Source organism: Panthera onca, chromosome F2 (assembly GCF_046562875.1).
Source record: "Panthera onca isolate mPanOnc1 chromosome F2, mPanOnc1 haplotype 2, whole genome shotgun sequence".
Lineage (NCBI taxonomy): Eukaryota > Metazoa > Chordata > Mammalia > Carnivora > Felidae > Panthera > Panthera onca.
This window is the reverse complement of record NC_138356.1, coordinates 83227954-83252369: the sequence shown is the minus strand read 5'-3', so window position 1 is coordinate 83252369 and position 24416 is coordinate 83227954. Positions and strand designations below refer to the sequence as shown.

The 24416-nt window shown below is 55.4% G+C and overlaps 1 protein-coding gene across 3 annotated transcripts in view; it reads right to left on the bottom strand.

Annotated features, from left to right (window-relative positions):
* Positions 1-123: 123 nt before the first annotated feature.
* The window catches only part of PPP1R16A (protein phosphatase 1 regulatory subunit 16A), a 40439-nt gene continuing 16146 nt past the window's right edge, over positions 124-24416 (bottom strand). For all 3 annotated transcript variants that reach the window (XM_081792165.1, XM_081792164.1, XM_081792166.1), the window contains 10 exons: positions 4897-5938; positions 3599-3669; positions 3376-3521; positions 2120-2223; positions 1929-2053; positions 1715-1840; positions 1550-1625; positions 1347-1476; positions 1017-1182; positions 124-759 (listed from right to left, as the gene is read on the bottom strand). In XM_081792165.1, the coding sequence (XP_081648291.1) occupies positions 385-759; positions 1017-1182; positions 1347-1476; positions 1550-1625; positions 1715-1840; positions 1929-2053; positions 2120-2223; positions 3376-3521; positions 3599-3669; positions 4897-5161 (1584 nt within the window). In that variant the 5' untranslated portion in view covers positions 5162-5938 and the 3' untranslated portion in view covers positions 124-384. The remainder of the gene's footprint in view (positions 760-1016; positions 1183-1346; positions 1477-1549; positions 1626-1714; positions 1841-1928; positions 2054-2119; positions 2224-3375; positions 3522-3598; positions 3670-4896; positions 5939-24416) is intronic.

Sequence of the window (24416 nt, the reverse complement as noted above, 5' to 3'; positions counted from 1 at the left end):
CCTACGCAGGGCCAGGCAGCCACAAGCACCTACAAGCCCTGAACAGGGACAGGCACACCCAGGAACAGCAACACGGCAGCTCCCCACCCTCGGGACAGCGGCCCAGCTGACACACACGACAAGGCAGGTGGCAAAACAGCCCTTTATCGAGTCACAGGATGAAACTAGGTCACTGCAGCCAGGAGCCCCCAGGATGGCTTCTGCCACAGGCTCATCCCTGAGCGAAGACGCTGGCATCCTAGATGCGGGAAACAGGGAAGGCCCTGCACCGGCCGCCCCTGAATAGCAGCACCGGGCACACACTGGGGTCTCCGGAGCAGGGTCCCGAGGCAGCCTCTGGCTGGGCCTGGCAACGGGACCCTCACCACTCTCCGTGTCAGCCCCTCACATGAGCAGGCAGCACGGCCTCTTCCCCGTGGGGGCCTCCTCCGAGGGTGCCGTGAGCTTAAGCAGGGGCGGATCTCCGCCAGCCCTGGAGCTGCGCTCGGGCTGGGGGGTCTCGGCGTCCACATGCAGGCCGGACTCCGGGACCTCGGGCCCCTCGGGTGGGGGCCGTTGCAGCTTGGCAGCAGCTCGCTGGCGCTTCAGCTCCGCCAGGGTGTGGTGGGCCTTGGCCCGGGCCAGGGCGTCAGGCGCTGTGCCGTCCAGGGGGCTCAGCTGGTAGGAGACACTCCGGTCCAGCCGCTTGGAGTACAGGTGTCGCCCTGGGGTGCCTCCAACTTGGCCGTTGTGTGGCCTGGCCAACTCGGGGTCCTCCTCCTGTTGGGGAAGCGTAGGCCCAGAGGCCATCAGGAAGGCCTTCTCTGGCCTCCCTTGGCCTTGGGCCCCAGCATGCACGGTGGTCAGGGGGCAGAAATGAGAGTGGGGGCAGGAGCCGCCCCTCTGGCACGCTAGCCCAGTTTATGGGCACAGGGACACTGCTCCCACCGGCTAGGGAGTCACCAATGTCACCACCCAGAGAGGGCAGGGCCTAGGCCCCCAGCCAGCATGCCGGAGGTGGACGGCGCAGGGCTCACCTCGCTGGACGTGGGTCGCAGCTCTGCATCCGTCTGGCCGTCTTCGTCCTCCTCGGGTGGTTCTGGGCTGGTGGGCGGTGGCTGTTGCCACACGATGGCCTCCTGGGCATGCTCCCTGCGGTACAGGCTGGTGCGCTGGGTCAGGCTCACCCTCCTCACCACCTTTCTGGGGGAGGGTCGGGGGAAAGGCTGTCACTTGCCCCGCAGACTGCCCAGAGCTCCAGCTGGCGCCTGAGCGCCGCCGGCGGGGGCGGGGGGTGGGGGGTGGGGGGCGGCGGGAGGGGGGTCTGCCAGCGGAGGGTAGGACACCGGGGTCGACCGCGCGCTCACCCCCGGCTGCCCGCGCTGGAGGTGCGGCGGCGCAGCAGAGAGCGCTGGCGGCCCTGGGCGCGCAGGAGCGCATCGTGCTTGTGCTTCAGCTCCAGCAGCTTGGTCCGCACCTCCTCGTCCCCGCACACGTCTGGGGAGAAGTGGGTGGTCACCGGTGCCCGCTCACCCCCCCTCTACAACCGGCAGAGGCGGCCCCAGCTCACCAAGAGGTGTCTCGTCCGTCAGAGACCTCCCGTTCAGGTCGGCCCCGTGTGCCACGAGCAGCTCCACCAGGTGCACCTGAGGGGCCAGCGAGGCCGGGCTGCTGAAGGCCTCAGAGGCAGCAGCCACCGGCCCGGGGCCCGGCTGCCCCCGCCCCCGGCGCTCACCTGGCCCCAGTAGGCAGCCGCGTGCAGCGGCTCCCAGCCGTCCCGGTCCTTGGCGCTCAGGCTGGCTCGGTGTTGAAGCAGCAGGGTGGCCGCCTCACTGAACCCGTTGGCAGCAGCGATGTGGAGCTGCAGGCACACCGCCCGGCCCTGAGTCCCCGGCACGCCCCTCCAGCAGCGACCTCCCGACCTGCAACCCACGTGGCCCCTTCGTCACCAGCGTGGCCCCGTGGTCCCGGGGGGCGTCGATGTCGGCCCCTGCCTGCAGCAGGCTTCGGATGTCGTCCAGCATGTGCAGCTCCGGCAAGGCCCGGGCTTCCTCGATGCCATCCTGGGTAATGCCTGCAAGGCAGCGGGGCTCAGAGCCGGCACCCGGGCACCCTGGCAGGCAGGTGGGGCCGGACTCACCGCGGTCGGCCATGGCTGTCTCAAGGCAGTCCAGCGTCCGCTCATCCTCACACAGGTCGTAAGGCATGTTCCCGTCAGTGTTGACGGCCAGCAGGTCAGCACCACTGCAAGCAGAATGGACAGGGGCTTTGGCCACAGAACGCTTCTCCCCCACGGAGGCCTCCAGTCCACCCTCTGCTGAGGCCCTCGGCCTAGGGCCGCTCTCCTGGACAGTGTGGGTTGAATGCGGAGGAGACCCAGGCCCCCGGTGCCCCTGGGACCATCTGGCTGTGGACCTCAGCGCTGGATCCTGTACTCACGCCAGGCAGGCCACCCCCCAGTCTCCACCCACGTCTGAGCTCCAGGTTCCTGACGCCCATCTGTCCCTGTCAACCTACACGACGGGCCCACGTACCAGGGGGCACTGCTGGGACTCTAGAAGCCTTGGGGAGCAAAAGACAGAGGGAGGAGAGCCCAGATGACAGAAGACAGCTGCAGAGAACGGGGCTCAGGCAGGAACATGGCCCCAGGGAAAGACAGGGAGCTGAAGGGAGCCCAGAACACAAAAGTGGGTGCTCACTGTGGAGAGGAGCAGGGAGGGGGGAGGGGCTGTCTGTGCACAGCCATCCCTCCTACTCTGTGGCATCTGTGTGTGGAGGGGAGAGACTGCCACCCGCCCACATACCCACCATCAGCACCTGGACCACTCCGAGGACAGCCTGGGCCCCTGACCGTCTGTTCTACTACAGGGGTCCCTATGGGGGGATTCCTGGATGCCCCTTTCTGTTCACCAAGGCCTGTGTCCGAAGCAGCTCTGCCCTGCTCCGCCCTCCTTGTCAAAGGCCCCACCTCCGTCTTCACCACTGCCACCCCCATCATTCTGCCCAGAGTGGCAGTTCTCTGGGCAGACCCCAGGGAGGACCGGAGCTAGAGGTCAAGGCCTGCCCTCAAGGAGTTCCCAAACCCCTAAGAGTGCTCGGCAGGAGGATGTGCCCAGGCCGACAGCCTGCCGGGCAGACAACCACACTGCCCTGGGCACACGCTTGTCCCCTTGGCATCAGTGTCTGCAGCCTCTGCCCAGGCCCTGATCTCCACCAGCATGAAGTCAGGGTAAGCAAGGGTGAGAGGGAACACAAGAGGCCAAGGGCCAAGTGTGCTTCCTGTGGAGGGGACAACAGGCTCGTGTCTCAGGAAGAACTACTATCTGCGAGGAAGGCCCTGCCCCCTGGCCTGGCTGCAGCCCCTCCCCAGCTCTGGCCACACCAGCGGGGCCCTACCGGGCAATGAGCAGCTCCACCAGGTGCAGGTGGCCACAGGTGGCCGCGGCGTGCAGGGGTGTCCAGCTTTCGCTGTCACGGGCGTTGACCTCAGCCCCGGCGTCCAGCAGCTGCCGTACCACGTCCCGGAAGTCATCGATGCAGCTCTACGAACCACACAGCCTGAGGCCAGCGCCCCGGCCAGCGCCCCCTCCTCTCCCTCCCCACCCTCGGCGTGGCTGACCTGGTGCAGCGCCGTCAGGCCATCCTCGTTGGCCAGGTCAGGGCTGACCCCGCTCTCGAGGAACTGGCGGACTGTGAGAAGGGGGCGGGAAGCGTGGTCAGGACGCAGGGCTAGGGGTCCTGCCAGGCCAACACTGTTCAGCCCGGGCGCCAGGTACCTGGGCGGACTGCAGTGCCGCAGCCGGGAGCAGAGAGTGGTGAGGAAGACAGAGGTGTGGGTGGCAAGAGGGACACCCGAGTCCAGGCTGAGGGCTCAAGAGTTGGGGCTCTGAGTATCTGTCGGCCCCAGGTGGGCATACACAGCAGCCCTCTGCCCCCAGCACCTAGCAGGACCCACCCCTCCTGAATCAGGGAACTCCCAGCCCTCAGGCTCCCGTGTGAGCACAGGCCCCCTGCCCAGCTGCAGCCTGCAGTGTGGGCCCCAGGCATCCAGGCCCACCCCCTCCAAGGTCTCCCTCAGTAGAGCTGATCCCTGTCCTCACTCTTCAGTGGTCCCATCTGGGGCCTAGCCTGTCACCAAGGTCATCCCAGACCTCCTTACTGGCCTGGCCTTCCCAGATATGCTCCATGGGCAGCAGGGTGATGCACCCCACTTCCCACAGTTCCCTGAGCCTGGGCCAGCGGCACACCCACCACGCCCTCCTCTACCGCCCCTGCCTTGAGGCACTGCCCGCCTCTCCTTGCCCTCTGCACCCCAGCCTCTGCCCTGGAGGACAGCAGGACGAGCCTTCAGGAGCCCCTCAGGGACAGCAGAGGGGCCATGAGCACACAGGGTGCAGGGGAGGAACGAGGAGCCTGTCACTGGCCAGGGCGGTCCTGATGGGGAGGAAGAAGTCAAAGATGGGCAGAGGCAGGTGTCGAGAGGGCTGGCCTGCGGGGACCCCCAGCCCCGCACTCTAACCTGCTGAGGTGGGCGTGGCCGCCCTCCTTTACACAGGTGGAGACAGGGCCCAAGCAGGTGGTGGCCAGGCCTCTCCTGGTCATCGCCCAGCACCCTGGCCAGAGGCACTGAAGAGGATGGGCCACTCCCAGCCCACCTGAGCCAAGCCCCGAGCACTGCCCCGAGCTCCTGTGGGCTCCCCGATGCCCCTGCCCAATCCCATCAGCCTCACCCCTGCAGCAGCACCCCAGTGTGCTGCGCCATCACTGGTGAGCCTCAAGTGGCCGACCACTGAGAGCAAGCGCCCGAGGACACCAGGCCAGCCCCGGGGCCTCCGCAGGACAGCACCGTGCCCTCCGCAGATCTCTCCAGGACCGAGGTGGAGGACAGGGTCTTCCCTTGGGCTCAGCCATGCTCACCTTCCTCCAGGTCATTTCGGGCAGCAGCCTCCAGGAGGGCAACGCTGGGAGGGAAAAGGACCCGCTTCTGTGGCCGGCCGCTGGCTGCCTCCTTCCATGGCCGCGGCCGCTCCTGGCGGCCCTTCTTGCCCTGGGCCTCCTTCTCAGCCTGGGCCCACATCTTCACCTGCTGGGCACGCCGCTTCTGGGCGTGCTTCAGCCGCTCCTGTGTGCTCATCCTGCCCACCATGGGCATCTCTGCCAGCAGCTCCAGGTGCTCGGCCATGGCGGGGGCCGCCTGCCCGGGGGACTGCTCGGGGCACCAGGTGGGGGAGCACCGGGGCCAGACTGGGCCTAAGGGGTGGGGCAGCTGGCTGGACTGGCACCCTTGGGGGCATCCCCTCCCCAAGGCTCAGTGGTGCCCTCCGCCCCTGGCAAGGCTGGGTCACGAGGCCCCACGCCGTGACCAGGCCCGGGCAGAAAGGGCAGGGTGGGAGGGCACCTTCTCCCTGCCTCTCAAGAGCCCCGGCACCTCAGCTACTCAATGGGCAGGGCCTCACCTCCCTCTTGGGGTCAGGGTGCACAGCCTGTGGGAAGCAGCCCACGACCTGGCCAGCCTCGGTCCAGGGTCTGAAGCTAATTACCTAGATAAGAGAGGTGCAGCGTCCTGGCACTTGGATGAGGGTAAAGCGGGGGCAGGGCAATGGGCAGAGGCCCCTGGGAGTTCCAGAAGCCCCCTCACCTTCCAGGCCTTAGGATCCTGGGTGGGGCCTGGGAGCAGCCATAGCCTGGCCTCCCCTCCCCTCTCCCTCACTCTTCCAGGGTCAGTACGTTAGTGCTAACAGGGGGGTGTGGCCAGAAGGCGGGCCCCGCAGCCACAGAGAAACCGGGGCAGGGCGTGCCCTCAGAGTCCTGGGGTCTCGGCCCCCAGTGCCCAGGAGTGAGACTGTGTGAGCAGCCAGGGTACCAAGGGCACGGCAGGCCTGGCGACTATGTCTTCAGGAGGGCCTCCTTTTGGAAGAGCAGTTGATCAGGCTGCAGACAGCAGGTGGCATCCACCAGCCTGTGGAGGAGGAACAGGAAACAAACACATCAAGGCTGGCTCCAGGTGGGGCAGGCCAGCAGGGAAGAACACTAGCCCTGCCCTGTCCCAGCCAGCGCCATGGGACACATGGGACAACATTCCTGGCAGGGGGTGAGGGGGCTCGCTCAGAGTTCCCAGAAAGGGCAGTGCAGCTGAGAGCAGAGAGCAAGGACCGCTGTGCTGACAGCCACAACGGAGCCTTCCCCGCGAGGCTGCCCCTCCAGGGAGTTGTTCTCCGCAAGTTTCTCAAGGCCCCAGGCTCTGACCCTGGTCCCCACGGCCACACTGACCTATCTGCCCCAGGCTTGACTGCACAAAGTCACGGTCTCCTTGGGCTCTCCTGGAAGTGCTCCGAGGGCTGTGCCAGCTACAAACCACGGCGAGCGCCCGTCTTCTGCGAGATTATCCTTCCCTCCTGGCCACTCACAGCCCCTCCCTTCATGCTCCCCCCACCCCCAGGAAGCAGGCCACCCCACACACACTTGGCCACAAGGTGTGACTGTCACCTCTCTGGGCCTTCCAGGGAAGCTGACCTGAACAGCCCACCCCAAGGGACCATCAGCAAGGAGCAAGGCAGGGGAGGGGGCCCGCAGAGGATGTGACGATGCCCCACCCACAAGGAAGGTGGCCCACCTACAGGCCCCACAGGGCGGCAGGGGCCAGGTTTACTTCTCAAAGGCGAGGACAGGCGCCAGTCCCAGAGCCACCACCCAACTGCCACGTTTAGCAAGATTTAGAAGGCATCATCCACCCCATCACTCTACAGACAAAAAGATTCTGATGCCCGTGTCCTACAGAAAACCAAGAGCAATCAGCTGTGCAAACCGAATACATGTCTTCTGGTTTATTCATTTTAAAGGCCATCCATGAGAATTCATCACGGAGCAGGATCTGGAGAGCACCCCCTCCCCCCAACTAAGCCACAACAGGAAGAACCCCGCAGCTAACATGGGTCCTCAGCCCCCAACTCTGGTGGCCCCAGCCTCCTGAAGCCCCGGTGTGCTGTGGGCCCCTCTAGCGGCACTCCTGGCTGTTAGATGCCCAAGGGCAGTCTCCATGTTCCCTTGGGAGGGCCTCGGGCTGACGACTGTCTCCTCTAGAGCCCCGGTGACCCTAAGGTGACCCGGGGAGTCCCAGGACAACACTGCAGTGGATGCGGATGCCAGGACAGTCTCCCTCAAGGAGTGACAGTGCCCAGTGCCTGGCCCCTCCAGGCTCAGCCCTAAGCTTTCTGGCCCCCAGTCCCCTCCCAGCCACAGTCCAGGAACAGCTGCCACAAGTAGAAGCGTTGACCCTTAGCTGAGCCACCGAGGCCAGGATGGCTTAGTGGAGTCCCACCGAATGGCCACGACGCCACACCCACATTGCAGGGTGGTGGGGGGGTGCGGGACGGTGGTGGGGGGCAGGTAAGCAAGGCTTCTCCTGCCTCGTCTACAAATTTTCCCCCAAGTCTCTCTGGAATGTCAGAGAGAATCTGAGTGGTTTTTTTTCCAGGTCTCAGCTCTGTGCCCAGGTAAGCTGCACAAGAGTGTGGGAGTGAGATGGGAAAGACGAGAGGAGCCTGAGGACAGCCCTCGCCCCTCAGCCCGCACCACTGGGCCATCCCCAAAGACTATGGCTGAAGGCGCAGGACCCAGAGCCCAGCCCAGCGTGAACAGACCCATGCTGGCCTGAGTGTCTCTGCAGCCTTGCCGCATAACCCCCACAGCGCCTCCAGCAGGCTCCATTTTGCTACACAGGGAAACTGAGGCCATGCTTGCACCCAAAGTCCCCTGTTGACTACTTCACCACATCACACCCTCAACGTCTGGGTGAGGATTAGAGATGGTGCCACAAGAGCCCGGAGCCATGGCTTCACTCGCCCATGGCCTTGTTCAGAGAGGGGAAGAGACTGGCGGTGGAGGCTGGGGGAGTCCACCTGCTGGGGGGCCACACAGGCAGCACGGGGGTGGTCACTGCAGGGAGCACAGAGGGCCAGTGCAGGGAGCACGGGGGGGGGGGGGGTGTCACTGCAGGGAGCACGGGGGGGGTCACTGCAGGCAGCGGGGGGGGCCACACAGGGAGCACGGGGGGCCACTGTAGGGAGCATGGGGGCCACTGCAGGGAGCACGAGGGGCCACACAGGGAGCATGGCGGGCCACACAGGGAGCACGGGGGGCCACTGTAGGGAGCATGGGGGCCACTGCAGGGAGCACGAGGGGCCACACAGGGAGCACGGCGGGCCACACAGGGAGCACGGGGGGCCACTGTAGGGAGCATGGGGGCCACTGCAGGGAGCACGAGGGGCCACACAGGGAGCACGGGGGGCCACACAGGGAGCACGGCGGGCCACACAGGGAGCACGGGGGGCCACTGTAGGGAGCACGGGGGGCCACTGCAGGGAGCACGAGGGGCCACACAGGGAGCACGGCGGGCCACACAGGGAGCACGGGGGGCCACTGTAGGGAGCACGGGGGGCCACTGCAGGGAGCACGAGGGGCCACACAGGGAGCACGGGGGGCCACACAGGGAGCACGGCGGGCCACTGTAGGGAGCACGGGGGGCCACTGCAGGGAGCACGAGGGGCCACACAGGGAGCACGGCGGGCCACACAGGGAGCACGGGGGGCCACTGCAGGGAGCACGGAGGGCCACACAGGGAGCACGGGGGGCCACTGTAGGGAGCATGGGGGCCACTGCAGGGAGGATGGGGGCCACTGCAGGGAGCACGAGGGGCCACACAGGGAGCATGGGGGGCCACACAGGGAGCACGGAGGGCCACACAGGGAGCACGGGGGGCCACTGTAGGGAGCATGGGGGCCACTGCAGGGAGGATGGGGGCCACTGCAGGGAGCACGAGGGGCCACACAGGGAGCACGGAGGGCCACACAGGGAGCACGGGGGGCCACTGTAGGGAGCATGGGGGCCACTGCAGGGAGCACGGGGGGCCACACAGGGAGCACGGAGGGCCACACAGGGAGCACGGGGGGCCACTGTAGGGAGCATGGGGGCCACTGCAGGGAGCACAGGGGGCCACACAGGGAGCACGGAGGGCCACACAGCACTAAGCAGGGGTGGGGGGAGGCTGCTTCAACACACAGCCATGGAGGGCAGGATCCACCTCTGTCCTCGCACCAAAATCAACTCCAGGCTCATCAGAGACACAGACCTAAGGAAAACTAAAGCCACAGGAGTACAAGAAGGAAAGAGTTATCTGTGTGATCCCAGCAAAGGGGAAAGCCTTTCTCAACTGGACGCAAAACCCAGGAACAAAAACAGAAAACTGATCAATCCAGTTGCACTAGACGTTCAAAATGCACAGGAAAACAAAGCAACTCAAAGCAAAACCTTACAGGGGCCCTTGGGGGGCTCAGTCGGTCAAGCGTCTGACTCCTGACTTCCGCTCAGGTCACGATCTCACAGTCGGTGAGTTCGAGCCCTGAGTCGGGGTCTATGCTGACAGCACAGAGCCTGCTTGGGATTCTCTCTCTCTGCCCCTCCCCTGCTCTCGCACACTCTCTCTCTCAAAATAAATAAACTTAAAAAAAAAACAACAACTACAAAACCAGAAAACACATGGTCAGCTGGCCAAAATATTTACAATAAACATGACAAAGTGGTCCTCAAGTCAAGTGGCGGGGCAAAGTCCAAGGCAGTTGACGGGACAAAGGACACAGATCCCATCAGAAACATCCAGTCAGACAGTCGCCTCCCTAATAATTAACAGTAGGATGTGAGCTTGGACAGCACACATGGCTGGACCACAGAGGCCAAGGACACACCTGAGGCCTCTAGAGAGCATAAAAGGCTGTAGACCAAACACTCTGTTCGAGATACTTCCCTGTGGATACACCTGCCACTGCTCAGAAGACAAAGGTGAGGACACCACTGCCAGCCCAGCAGAAGACCCCTCGGAGAACTGGCAAGGACACGGTGGGGGCTCCACCTCCTCAGACCTCGGCTGAGATGGAAGGGAACACAGAGACAGGCTGGATGAGGGGAGCAGCATCGAGGAGGGGGCTTCTGACCCTGTTCTCAATCCCCCAGTTCTGAAACCCTCGCCACCAATGACCTCGGCCCTGTTTCTGGGCCTTCACTCTCCCTTGGGAGTCCCAGGTCCCCTCCACCCTGCTCCCTTCCCGCCAGCCTTCTCTCCCCACCTCAGCCACCACCCCCCCCCCCGCCCCATTTCTCGCTGTGGCCTGCAGCCCCCTCCCCCCTCCTCTCCATAACAGTCCCAGCTGACGTGAGCCATCAGCTGTGCCTGCCACCCACACCAGCCCTTGCTGTGGGCATCGCCCCACCGCCGCGCCAGGCCTGAATTCCTGGTGGTCTCAATATTCCCGTGACCATCTTCAACGCCCTGCCCCTCAGTCTCGACCTCTTCTTCCTGCCAAAGGCCTCGCCCTCTGCCCCAATCATGCCCTCGACCCTGTCACCACCAGTAACTGTCCCCTGACCCCCACTCTGGCATTTCAGCTCAACACCCCCTTCTCAGACCAGCACCTGCCCCAGCTCAGTCCTGCTGACCCTAGCACTGCAGAGCCCCCACGTCCTCATCTGCAGCTTCAGGCCGTACTCAGCCATCACACACTCTGTGGTCCTCCTGACTTACAGCGCCCAGATGGGAAGCCCGGCCTGTCCAGCACCACTGCCCCAGCTCCGAACGAACCAGCAGAGCCAGGGACTAAAGGCCACACATCAGACAAGCGCAGGGCCCACTCTGTGGAGGCTGCTTTTAGGCAGCAGGCTTGAGCAATGGAAGCCTGAGTAAGTAAGGGCACTCATGGCGACCACCCACGGGGCTGAGTACGAACAGGCCCCTCACGACCCACCTCAAAGCAGCCACAGGTCCTAGCTGACCACAGTGGGTTACTGACAGCCTGGCAGTTACCAAAAGAAAATTCTATAGTTTCCATACCTCCTCACTCCCTGACTTAGCTACAGCTCCCCCCACACCCCCCCCCCCCCGCTCCTGACAGACAGTCTCCGCTTTGCTGTCCTGCCTGCTGCAGTGTGTTCAATAAACTTCTGTCTCCTTTGTTCTGTCTTGGATGAACTGTGTCACCGTCCAGGTGGCCAGCGTCCACCCAACCGGGAGCCCCACACACTCCATGGCACTACTTCTTCCAGAAATCTCACAGCTTCTCTTGCCTCTTCTCCCATATTTTCATGCTCAGCTGCTGACACGTTTCATGAGAAGACAGAAGCCTTTAGACAGAGATGTCCACCTGGCCCAACAATCCGCCTGCCGCTGGCCCCCCGCCACAGTGCTTCACCCCACAGCAAAGACCCGGACCCATGCCCCGTGGACCTCTCTAGGACCCGTCTTCCACCATCAGCTCTCTCCTGCCTCTGGGTCCTGTCCATCCCAACCTAGCTGAAAAACAACAAACCTGCTGGATGAGACAAAGACGTTTGTATCGCTACTTCGAGTCATATTTGTACTAAACTTCTAGCTAGTGCACCTGGGCACGAAAAAGAAAGAAATGGAATAAGGATAGGAAGGGTGGAAAAAACTCATTATGTGCAAATGGCATTGTGTAGGATAAAAACCTGAAAGGTCTTTTTCTTCTTTTAATGTTTATTTAGAGACAGAACCAGAGCATGCATGAGCAGGGGGAAGGGCAGAGAGAGAGAGGGAGAGAGAGAATCCCAAGCAGGCTCCATCCACACTGTCAGTGCAGAGTCCGATGTGAGATCACGAACCTGAGCTGAAATCAAGAGACAGATGCTCAACAGACTGAGCCACCCAGATGCCCTGAAAGATCCTCTAGGAAAACTATTGAAATTAATTAAAACAGAAGAATATTGGTAAATACAAGAGTCATGTAAAAAATAATTGTATCAGGGCGTCTGGGTGACTCAGTTGAGTGTCTGACTCTTGATTTCAGCTCAGGTTGCGATCCCAGGGTCATGGGATGGGGCCCCTTGTCAGGCTCCGTACTCAGTTTGAGATGAGATCCTCTCCTCTCCTCTCCTCTCCTCTCCTCTCCTCTCCTCTCCTCTCCTTTCCTCTCCTCCCCTGTCTCCTCTCCTCTCCCCTCCCCCCTCCCCTCCCCTTCCCCCAACTCTCCTCTGCCCCTCTCTCCCCTTTGCACTCTCTAAAATAAAATTAAAACATTTTTTTTTAAAAAAAGAAACAAAGTGGGCAAAAGGTACGAACAGATGTTTCACTGAAGGGGATATACATATGGCAAAAAAGCCCATGAGAAGATCTTCAACAGCATCAGCCATCAGGAAAATGCAAATTAAAACCACAGTGAGATATCGCCGCACGTCTATCTGAATGGCAAGGGTTTAAAGAAAATGGGTCTCACACACTGCCGATGGGCAGGTAAAATGGCACAGCCACTCTGGAAAACAGTTCGGCAGTTTCTTACAAAAAGTAAATGTGTGTTTACCATAGGACCCAGGAGGGGCACTCTTGGGCATTTGTCCTAGAGAAATGACATCCAAGTTTACACAAACACCCGAACACGAACTTCATAGCAACTTTATTAGTAATAGCCCCAAACTGGAAACACCCCAGCCCTTCAATGGGTGAATGGTTAACGGAACTCTGGTCTACCCACATCATGGGACACTCTTCAGCAATGAAAGGGTCCAACTATGGATGCACACAGCCCGGGTGGTCTCAAGGGCACTGGGCACCTAACAGTCACACCCCACGTGATCCCAGTGATAAAATACCCTCGATGTGGTCAGATCCTAGGGTGTGGGGTGGGGGCTGAGGGAGAAGATGGCCATGGCTACCCAGGCAGCACAGGGTCCTTGTCGTGGAGCTGCTCTGCACCTTGATTCTGGTGGTGACAAAAACCCACACGTGTGACAAGAATGCGCAGAAGTAAACACACACGTGTGTGCACACACATCCAGGTGCACATAAAACTGGAAAAATCAGTGTGGATGCTAGTGTCCCAGACGTCTTCAGGGGACTGTCTCTCTGAACTGCTTCTTACAACTGAATATAAACCTGCAGTGATCTCCAAATAATGTTTAAAAATAAAAAGAGTGAAAAGAGGATGGCCTGGAGAAGGAAGTGGTGTTGGCAATACATAACCAGCAATCGATAGAAGAACTACTAAAAAGCAAAAGGGAACCTTCCGCCAAACAGCAAATGGGCCAAAGACCTTCCGAGACCCCCTCACGTCATCCACAGAAGGTGTCCCGCCCCGCCCGCCAGGCCATCAGCCACCAGGGAGACACTCCCTCAAGAGCTGAGACCCGTGCTGGGGAAGGCACAGGGGACCTGTGGCTGTCCCGGAATGGTACCCACATCCTCCAACAGCCACCCCACTGCAGGCACTGCCCTAGAGGAAGCGTGCCCGGGTCCCACACTGAACCTGCTCCAGGGGCATGGCTGTACAGGACATTCCCAGGAGAGCTGGCCAACTGGGACACTGGGCTGTGGGCTCAAATGCTCAATCGATGTCCATCTCCCTGAAGCTTCAGGAAGCGCATGCTCAAGGGTCAAGGGCACACATGGGTCCCTGAGCACCTGGCCCCATTGGCAGTGGGGAACCCCCAGGATCACTCCAACAGAATGGGAGGGATCGGCCACCACATAACTCTCGCCTGTCACAGCATCAGGATGACTTTCAGAGACCTGCTCTGTGAGGCTGGGGGGATCATCATCCTCACTTGGCCCAGGGCACCAGAGGATTCTCAGGGGAGGAGCCACATCCACACTGTGCCACGGTCACCTGTCATTCTAGGCTTTGAAGTCTCTCAAAGCCAACACAGGAATGGGGTTAACGGCCTCCTACTCTCAAAGCGTCCTTCCTCCATGTCCTAATCTCTCAGAGTGGCATATGCCTGTTCCTCTGTCCTTCTGCCTGTCTCCCACCACAGTCTCAGGGACCCATTACGGGCAGCCCCTTGGTGGACCTAACTCCAGTTCTGCCTGTGCTACTGCCTGGGGGGCCTGGGACCTCCTCCGGTCCCTCAGACTCCCCTGGTACCAGCCTCCACCACCCAGGAGAACCCCAGGATGGGAGTGCCTGCTCTGGTTACGTCCTTGGCACTAGCCAACCCCACCATGGCTCAACAACCCTGCCACCACAACGGCTACCAAGGCAGACCTGGGCTCCAGAAAGCCCACATTCCCTGCTCATTCACTCGTTTCTTCCACAAGCGGCAGTCCAGCTCCTGCCTCTCCAGGCTGGCATTCAAGGGAAGGGCGCTAGATGACCATTTACAAGGTGCCATCCCATGGGCAGGAAGGAGCAACCAGTCTGAGTGAAGGGTCAGCATAAAGGCCCAGAGGGAAGACATCTGGTGAGTTTGAGAACTAGGAAGCAGGCAACAGCAGGAGTGGGGAGGCCCACGGGATGGCCCATGGGATGGCCCACGGCGTGGCTGGACCCTCTTGCCAGGGAGGGGAGAGGAGGCCCCGAGAGGCAAGGCCGGAGCTACCCCTGGGCCCTGACTCCCACTGGGTCTGTATCTTTCACAGGTGCTGCTCTGCTCCCAGCTGGAGCTCCAGCCAGTCTCCACACTGCAGCCCCAGGGCACTGAAAACGCTAACCTCAACCCCCTCACCTCTGCATGAAGCACCCCCATGGTCCCGACAGCCCCACGGAAGGCCAGGGCTCAGACACACAGCCCAGACGCCCTGGACTCAGGGCCTGCACAGGTTTCCACCCCAGCACTCGGCAGCCCTGCTCGTCACCCCGGCGGGACGCCCTCCCACCACTGTGCGGCCAGCCTGGATCTCATGGCAGCCGTGCGTGCCTGGGCCCGGGACGGACAGGCTTCCAACATTTCCCCCAGTGTGTCGGGGCCCCCTCCGAACAGTCTTTTTTACGGTGAAGTGTGATACAAATACAGAAGACACCGAACACACACCTAAACTGGAGACAGAACCATGCGAGCGCTACCCCATCAGGACAGGGTCAGGGCCTCCCCTCACTCTTCTGGCCGTCGCTACCTCGGGTGTGGTTTTTCTACCTATGTGTCCACGCACACCTTCCAGGCACGGGAGCACGACACATCCAGTCGGAGCTCTGTGGCTCTGAGGGGTTGGCCTCTTATGACTGTAACAGTCCGTTATGGGGCCGTACACGCTCCAGTTCACTTTTCTTCCGTCCTGACCGCCAACTGTCCCAGCACCGCTTGTGTGGTGGCTGCTTCCCCGCACACTGCTCTGTGGCGCCACCTCGGACATAAAGCAAGTTCCCACACATCTGAGGCCGTTCTAGATTCTCGACTCTGTTCCACTGGTCCGTTTATTGGTCCCTGAGCCTGTACGAGGTGTCCTACATGCTGTGGCTCTATAACCCATCTCCTCTCTGGCTCCCCGGCCTCCCATCAAGGACTAACTCACCCGGTCTCAGCTTCCTCTGAGACCCTCCCAAAGGGCCTACATCCTTTCTCAGCGGTCTCCGTGCTCCTCGGAGCCCCCTACCATGACACAGACCTGTAGAGCCAGACAAAATGCAAGCTCTCCGGGATTCTAACCCACAGAATGAAATTTCACTCAGCTCAGTCACAACTGCCGTGTGACAATCCTGCGAGGGGGTCCTGGGAGTGAGGCCCCGGGGGCCAGAGCAGGCTCTAGACACAGGCAGGGACCACAGCGAGCTCTGGTGGCAGTGCCTACGAGGGGCCAGAGTCCGGCAGGCCTCTCCCCAGAAACCAGAGGCTCCAAGCCTCCCTCTCCCCTTTCCTCACCCTTTGCCACCCAGCTCCAAAATAAACTGAATAAACTAACAGCAAGGTGTCAGGGGCCTAGACGCCCTAATGAAAGAAACTTGGCTGGAGGCATCTGCACTTGAAAAGAGGCTCACTGAGGACTGAAGGGAAAAGCCAGCTCTTGGCTAGGAGACAGAAAGGACTTCCAGAAGCTCCAGGTCACCTGGAGGCCAACACAGGCTCCAGTCCCTCAGCAGCCACACTGTCCCATGTAGCCTCGGTTAGCCTAGTCCCTCCAATGGGCCAGGACCCAAACATGCAGATCTGGAGAGTAAAGTCTGTCAGATACAATAAGGGCAAAACCACAACGCTGTAACCCTGGGTCTGCTCTGACTCAAACCTCTCCCCAACAGACAATGACCCTTGCGCCTCGGAAGTAAGGGAAGCTGGGGGCGTGAGGGGTGGAAGAGGCATGGGGGCCACACAGCCTTAGAGCAAGAGATGTGCGGATCTGAGCACACACGTGCCCAGGGTGAGACCCCGCCCCCCCCATAAACCCAGTGGGAGAACTAGAGGGGCATCAGAGAGAAAGGGAGTTCATGACTAGCATACAGATTCCTGGAAGCTGGAGGCAAGAATGGTGAACAGAGAGGAAGGCAAGACGGTGTGTCCATGCAACAATGGAGGTCAGAAAAACTCAAGGACATGATACAGGGGACAGGTGACACATAAAACAGCAGAATCCCCATGAGCCTGAAGCCAGCAAGAACACTGTTCTTCTAGGGGTACAGGACCTGGGTGACGGGACACACAGACAAGAGCACATAGTTCTGCATCTGGCCTAACTCTGCAACAGAAAGACTGACATCGTTTCCAACTTTTGCAACACAGGATTATGAACAACGTGACAATGTAACTTCTACCACACTTGCCTTGTAAACATGGTGGCATAGTCCACTTTAGGACATACACGCAAAAGAACTGAGGACAGGGACTCAGATATCTGTGCACCAATGTTCACAGCAACATCATTCCCAATAGCCAAAAAGCAGAAACAACTCAAATGTCCCCTGACAAAAGAAAAGATAAACCAAATGTGGTATATACGTACAAGGGAGTATTCAGTCATAATAAAAGAAGGAAAATCTGATACATGCTACAAATGTATCTGACCAAAGGGCACATGTAGTAGGATTCCACGTCTATGAAGTACCTGGAATAGGTAAATTCACAGAGACAGAGACAGAAAGAATGGTGGTTGTCAGGGGCTGGCAGACAGGGGTGGGAATTGTTTAAAAATGACAGGGTTTCTGGGGCGCCTGGGTGGTTCAGTCGGTTGAGTGTCCAACTTCAGCTCAGGTCATGATCTCTCACGTTTCATGAGTTCGAGTCCCGCATCGGGCCGCTTGGAGCCTGAAGCCTGCTTCTGATTCTGTATCTCCCTCTCTCTCTGCCCCTCCCCCACTCATGCTCTGTCTCTCTCTCTGTCCCAGAAACAAATAAACATCAAAAAAAAATTTTTTTTTAATGACAGAGTTTCTGTTTCAGTTGGTTAAAAAGTTCTGGAAATGGATATTGATGATGGCTGCACAATATTGCAAATGTACTCAATGCTACTGAATTGTACCTAAAAATGGTTACAATGTTAAATTTTATATTACGTACATTTTACCACAATTAAGGGAAAAAAACAGTAGGGGTGCCTGGGTAGTCTACTTGGTTAAGCATCCAACTTTGGCTCAGGTCATGACCTCCCGGTTCGGGAGTTCGAGCCCCACATTGAGCTCTGTGCCGTCAGCACGAGTCTGCTTCGGATCCTCTGTCTTCCTTCTCAAAACGATTATTTATTTTTGAGAGAGAGAGAGAGAGCAAGTGTAAGTGGGGTAAGGACAGAGAGAGGGAGACAGAGGATCCGAAGCAGGCTCCACGCTATCTGTACAGAGCCCAACGCGGGGCTCAAACTCTTGACCGTATGACCATGACCTGAGCCCAAATCAAGAGTTGGCCACTTAACCCACTGAGCACCCAGGTGTTCCGCATTAAGAAAATCAGACAAACAAACAAAGTAAAAGGCACGGGGGACTAGAGGAAGAGGAGGAAAAGGGCCAGCTCCAAACCCCCCCTTGCACGAGGCAGGCCAGTCTGCCGAGAACTGCTGGGGCAGGATGGAGGTTCCCCACATCCTGTTTGCAATAATCATGTTACTGGCAGTGAAGCTGGTATTTTTACCCTAAGACCATCCTAGGCTTATTGTGGGATGCAACAGATAAGTAGCTCACACCTATCACTTGTAAGATAACAGTTCTGTCATCCTGGCTCACAGAGAACCAAGATTCCTGGCATGGGAGAAAAAAGATACAAACGTAAGAGTAAGGAGGTAAAGTTCCTGTGGTCCTATATATGACCTGGAAGCCCCCATATAAACTTGTAATGTGGGGGTACCTGGGCGGCTAGGTCAGTTAGGCCTCAGACTCTTGATTTTGGTCCAGTCATGATCTCACAATTCGTGAGATCGAGCCCCACGTTGGGCTCTGTGCTGACAGCACGAAGCCTGTTTGCGATTCTTCTCTCCCTCTCTCTGCCCCTCCCCTGCTTGCATGCCCTTTCTCAAAATAAATAAAAACTTAAAAAAAAAAAGTTTTCTTTCTACAAAAAGATTTAAAAAATATTTACAGAGTGAATGACATATTTGAGATTTGCTTCAAAATAACATAAAAAGTTTAGGTGAAACAAAACTGTCATGAGTTGGTAATTGTTGAAGTTGGGTGATGAATATGTGGGGACCATTATATCCTGTCTACATATATAGACATTTGAAATTTTCCATTAGTAAAAGCTAAAAAAATTTTTTTTTATTTTACCAGGGTAGACCATATGCTGGGACATAATCCAAGATTCAGCAGATTCATAAGGAATGAAAGCACACAGAATATGTTTACCAACCACAATGGAATTAAACTAGAAATCAATAACAAAAATATATCTAGAAAAACTCCCAAATATTTGGAAGCTTTAAAGCATATTTCTAAATAACCTACAGGCTAAGGTAGAAATCAAAATGGAAATTAGAACATATTTTGAGCTGAATGAAAATGTAAACATAACATATCAAAATATGTGAGATGCAGTTAAAGCAGTGCTTGGAAGGAAATATTTACCTTTGAAAGTTTAAATAAGAAGGTCAAATCAATAACCTAAGCTTCCACTTAAGAAGCTAGAAAAAAGAGGGGAAAATTGGGGCACCTGGGTGGCTCAGTCAGTTAAACGTCAGACTCTTGATCTCAGCTCAGGTCTTGATCTCAGGGTTGTGAGTTCAAGCCCCTTTTTGGGCTCCACACTGGGTGTGAAGCTTACTTAAAACAAAACAAAATAATGTAGTAGTAGTAGTAGTAGTAGTAATAGCAATAAAAAAGAGGAAAATTAAACCCAAAGTAAGTAAAATACAATACTAATAAGAACAGAAAATAATTAAATAGAAAATAGACAAACAGAGGAAAATGTTGAAACTAAAAGCTGTTCCTTTGAAAATCTCAATAAAATTGATACTCTTACTCAACTGATCAAGAAAGGAAAAGACAAAAACTACCAACGTCATGAATGAAAAAGTGGACATCACTACAGATCTTACAGACCATTAAAAAGATTAAAATGACAGTGTTCTGAACAATTTATGACAATAAATTCAACAACTTAGGTCAAGGGTCAACAAACTATAACCGATAGACCAGATCTGGTCTACCACATGTTACTATAACTGAAGTTTTATGAGAATATAGCTATACTAGCTTGTTTATGTATTGTCTATGGCTGTTTTGTGCTACCACAACATAGTTAAGTAGCTGCAACAGAGACCACATGACCTGAAAAGCCTAAAATATTTACCATTTGGCCTTGTATGGAAAAAAATTGCCATGTTTAACTTAGATAAATGGGCAAATTACCTGAATGAAACAAATTATCAAAATGAATTCAAGAAGAAACAGAAAATTTGAATAGCCCTGTATCTATTAAAGAAATTAAATTTACAGTAAGAAACTTTCCCAAAAAAGTAACTCTAAGCCCAGATGGTTTCACTGGTAAATTACATCAAACACTTAAGGTAGAAATAATACCAAATCTACAAAAGCCCTTTCTAAAAATAGAAGAGAAAGGAACACGTCCCTAAGTAATTTTGTAAGGCCACTATTACCCTGACACTAAAACCAAAGACATAACAAGTTAAGAATACTATATACCAGGGCGCCTGGGTGGCTCAGTGGCTTAATCATCTTGACTTCAGCTCAGGTCATGATCTCACAGTTTGTGAGTTTGAGCCCCACATGGGACTCTGTGCTGACAGCATGAAGCCTGCTTTGGATCCTCTGTCTCCCTCACTCTCTACTCCTCACCGTCGCCTGCTTGTGTGTGCACGTACTCTCCCCCACTCCCCCCCACCCTGTCTCTCTCCAAAATAAACAAACATTAAAAAAAAAATACTACACACCAATTTATTTATGAATAGCTTCAAAAATCCTTTTAACATTATTATCAAATTGAAACCAGCAATATGTAAGAAGAATAATACGTCATGACCAAGTCAGGTATATTTCAAGAATAAAAATTTGGTTTAACACTTTAAAAATCAAAATACAATCAAATCAATAAAAGTAGAGAATGCATTTGGCAAAATCCAACATCTGATCATGATAACAATCAAACAAACTTTGGGGCTCCTGGTGGCCAGTCAGTTGAGCATCTAACTCTTGATTTCAGCTCAAGTCACCATCCCAGGATCATGGGATCAAGCCTTGCATCAGGCTCTACACTGAGCGTGGAGCCCGCTTAAAATTCTCATTCATTCTCTCTCTCTCTCTCTCCCTCAATTGCACTTTCTCTGTAAAATTAAACAAACAAAAAAACTTTGAAAACTAGGAATAGAAGGAAAATTCCTCAGCTATATCATGCCTAATGGGAAGAGAACGAACACTTTCCTCCTAGGATCAGGGACACCAATCCTGTTCAACCTTGTACTAGAGGTCCCAGCCAGTGCACTAAGCCAAGAAACAAAAAGCATGCAAATTGGAAAGGAAAACGTAAGACTCTTTAGATTCAGAAAGCATGTAGAAAGGTATGTAGAAGATATGTAGAAAATCCTTAGGAGGGCACCAGGGGGCTCAGTCAGTTAAACAGGCAACTCTTGGGTTTCAGCCCAGGTCATGATCTCACAGTTCGGGGGTTTGAGCCCCGAGTCAGTCTCTACACTGACAGCACACAGCCTGCTTGGGATTCTCTCTCTCCCTCTCTCTCTGCCCCTCCCCCACTCGTGCTCTGTCTCTCTCAAAATAAATAAATAAGCTTAAGAAAATCCTTAGGTATCTACAATAGAGATACTAGAATAAAGAAGTATATTTAGCAAGGCTGTGAAATACAAGGACAATGTCAAAATTAACTGTATGTCTGTACTGGCAACGAACAACTGGAAAGTGTAAAATGTTCATTATTACCTACAAAATTAATATCACAAAGTATGGAATACTTTGAAACTCCCTTCAAAAGGTAGAGCCTAGAGAGCGCCTGGGGGGCTCAGTTGGCTGAGCGTCCGACTTCGGCTCAGGTCATGGTCTCACGGTTTGTGGGTTTGACCCCCGCGTCGGGCTCTGTGCTGACAGCTCGGAGCCTGGAGCCCGCTTTGGCTTCTGTGTCTCCCGCTCTCTCTGCCCCTTCCCCTATTCATACTCCATCTCTCTCTCAAAAATAAATAAATGTTAAAAAAAATTAAAAACAAAAAAAGGTAGAGCCTAATCCACTTCTCCCTCAGTATGGGTTGGATTTAGTTACTCACTTCTTTTTTAAGTTTATTTATTTATTTTGAGAGAGGCAGAGCATGAGCAGGACAGTGACAGAGAGAGAAGGAGAGAGAGAGAATCCCAAGCAGGCTCTACACTGTCAGTGCAGAACCCAATGTGGGACTCAAACTCACAAACCTCAAGATCAGGACCTAAGCCGAAATCAAGACACTCAACCAACTGAGCCACCCGGGAGCCCCTAGGTACTCACTTCTAACAAACAGAAAACAAACAAAAGCAGAAACGGCAGTGGATAACTTCAGAGGTTAGGTCATAAAAGGTCATGCAGCCTCTTGCTTGCCCTCTCTTGGATCTCTGAGGCTGGAGGAAATTAGCTAGTATGCTGAGGCACTTGAGGAGTCTATGGAAAAGCCCATGGGCGAGAGCTGGGGACACCTAGCTTGTGAGCAGGTCCTCCGGCCCCAGTCCAGCCCTCAGCTGATGCAGCCCTGGCTATCCTAACACAACCACATGATAACTTGAACGGGAACCACCTAGCTAAGCCATTTTTGAATTCCTGACCTACAGCAGCTGTTAGATAACAAATGTCTGCTGTTTCAAGCCTCTATCTTTTAGGGTAACGTGATACACAGCAATAGACAATACAGTGTGAAAATTAATAAAACGAAACCTTATTTAGAATGGAGTCTGGCGGCCAGCAGAGGGAGCTCTCATGTCAATTACGCACCCACCAGGAACCTTCCAGGTGGCTACTGCTTTCCTGCCTCTGCCTGCCTCAGGACTTTTAGTTGCCAACAGCCCCTCCTCCTCACCCCCTTTCCTCCCTAAAGAGCCTGTGCTTTGCAGACCTGCCTCTGCTTTTGACAGAGCTTTCTTGCCCCGGGATGCAATTCCCTGCTATTCCCAAATAAACCCATTTTCACGGATAAAATAAGTGGCAGTTTGGGGCGCCTGGGTGGCTCAGTCGGTTAAGCATCTGACTCAGGCTCAGGTCATGATCTCGCAGTCTGTGAGTTTGAGCCCCGCATCAGGCTCTGTGCTGACAGCTCAGAGCCTGGAGCCTGCTTCAGATTCTGTCTCCCTCTCTCTCTGACCTCGTTCATGCTGTCTCTCCCTGTCTCAAAAATAAATAAATATTTTTTTAAAAAATTAAAAAAAAAAGTGGCAGTTTTATCTTTAAGGTTAACATTACTTGGTGATCAGAAGTGAGGCCCGGAACACCCCCAACAAATCTGAGGCTGTTGGGCAAGCAGGTACTCGTACCCACAGCGCCAACTGAGCTCAGTGCTTTCTTACCCACCCTGAAGTGTGAGGGGAAATTTTCTCCTGGATTCCAAGCTCTGCTCTCTGTTCGAGCTCTCAATGCTGTTCAGTGTCTGTTTCAAGGCCTTGTTTTTTTCTGAGAATAACCCATTTGGCCTCAGTCCGACTCCCACTTGGAACTAGACTGTTCCTTTTGGAACCATGCTGGCCTTTGGTCTGATTCCTTCTGGAGCCAGGCTGTTCCCACTGAAAGTGTGCTGTTTAGGGATTATTCTCTTTGCTCTAGAGAAAAGCCTCTAAGAAATGGGATCCTAGGGATCATAAGTGCTTTGAGAATGTCCTCCCTACTGGTTTTAAGTTTGAAAACTATGGTCTCAGGGCACCCAGGTGGCTCACCTGGTTAAGGATCCAACTCTTAATTTCGGCTCAGCTCATGATCTCACGGTTTGTGAGTTTGAGCCCCACGTCAGGCTCTATGCTGACAGAGCAGAGTCTGCTTGGAATTCTCTCTCTCTGCCTCTCTGCTGTGCTCACTCTCTCTCAAAATAAACAAACATTTAAAAACTATGGTCTCAGGTGGCTCAGTTGGTCAAGCATCCGACTTTGGCTCAGGTCATGATCTCATGGCTCGTGAGTTCGAGCCCCCAGTTGGGCTCTGGGCTGATAGCTCAGAGCCTGGAGCCTGCTTCAGTTTCTGCCTGTGTGTGTGTGTGTGTGTGTGTGTGTGTGTCTCCCCTTCCCCCGCCTCATGCTCTGTCTCTCTGTCTCAAAAATAAAGAAACAATAAAAAATTTATAAAATAAGGGTGGGGGGCACCTGGGTGGCTCAGTTGGTTGGGCATCCAACTTCAGCTCAGGTCATGATCTCACAGGTTCGAGAGTTCGAGCCCCACGTCAGGCTCTGTGCTGACAGCTCAATACCCGGAGCCTGCTTCAGATTCTATGTCTCCCTCTCTCTCTCTGCCCCTCCCCTGCTCTGTCTCTGTCTCTGTCTCTCAAAAAGTGAATAAACGTTAAAAAAAATATTTAAAAAATAAATAAAAATAAAAACTATGGTCTCTCCACATGCTCATTTATAAGTAAATGGACTGACTTAACCAAAAGTAATTTAGAACTTTAATGGCCATTATGGGGAAGGGAGGGGAAGGGAAGGGAAGGGAGATACTCTGAATGGGATGCCTACTTTATTTTTATTTTATTTTATTTTATTTTATTTTATTTTATTTTTATTAATTTTTGAGGCAGAGAGAGACAGAGCATGAGCAGGGGAGGGGCAGAGAGAGAGGGAGACACAGAATCTGAACCAGGCTCTAGGCTCTGAGCTGTCAGCACAGAGCATTGCCGACACGGGGCTCGAACTCACAGGGTGTGAGATCATGACCTGAGCTGAAGTCAGACACTTAACCGACTGAGCTACCCAGGCGCCCCAGGGATGCCTACTTTATTTTATTATTTAAAAAAATATATTTTTTAATGTTTATTTATTTTTGAGAGATAAAGAGACAGAGCATGAGCAGGGGAGGGCAGAGAGAGAGGGAGACACAGAATCTGAAGCAGGCTCCAGACTCTGAGCTGTCAGCACAGAGCCCAACGCAGGGCTCGAACCCACAGACCGCAAGATCATGACCTCAGCTGAAGTCGGACGCTCAACCAACTGAGCCACCCAGGCACCCCTTGGGATGCCTACTTTAAATGGTATCTTGAGGCTCCCAAATGTTTTCGGGATTCTAAATTTGCCTCTTTGAAAAATACTATTTTGGGCACTGGGGTGGCTCAGTCAGTTGACTGTCTGGCT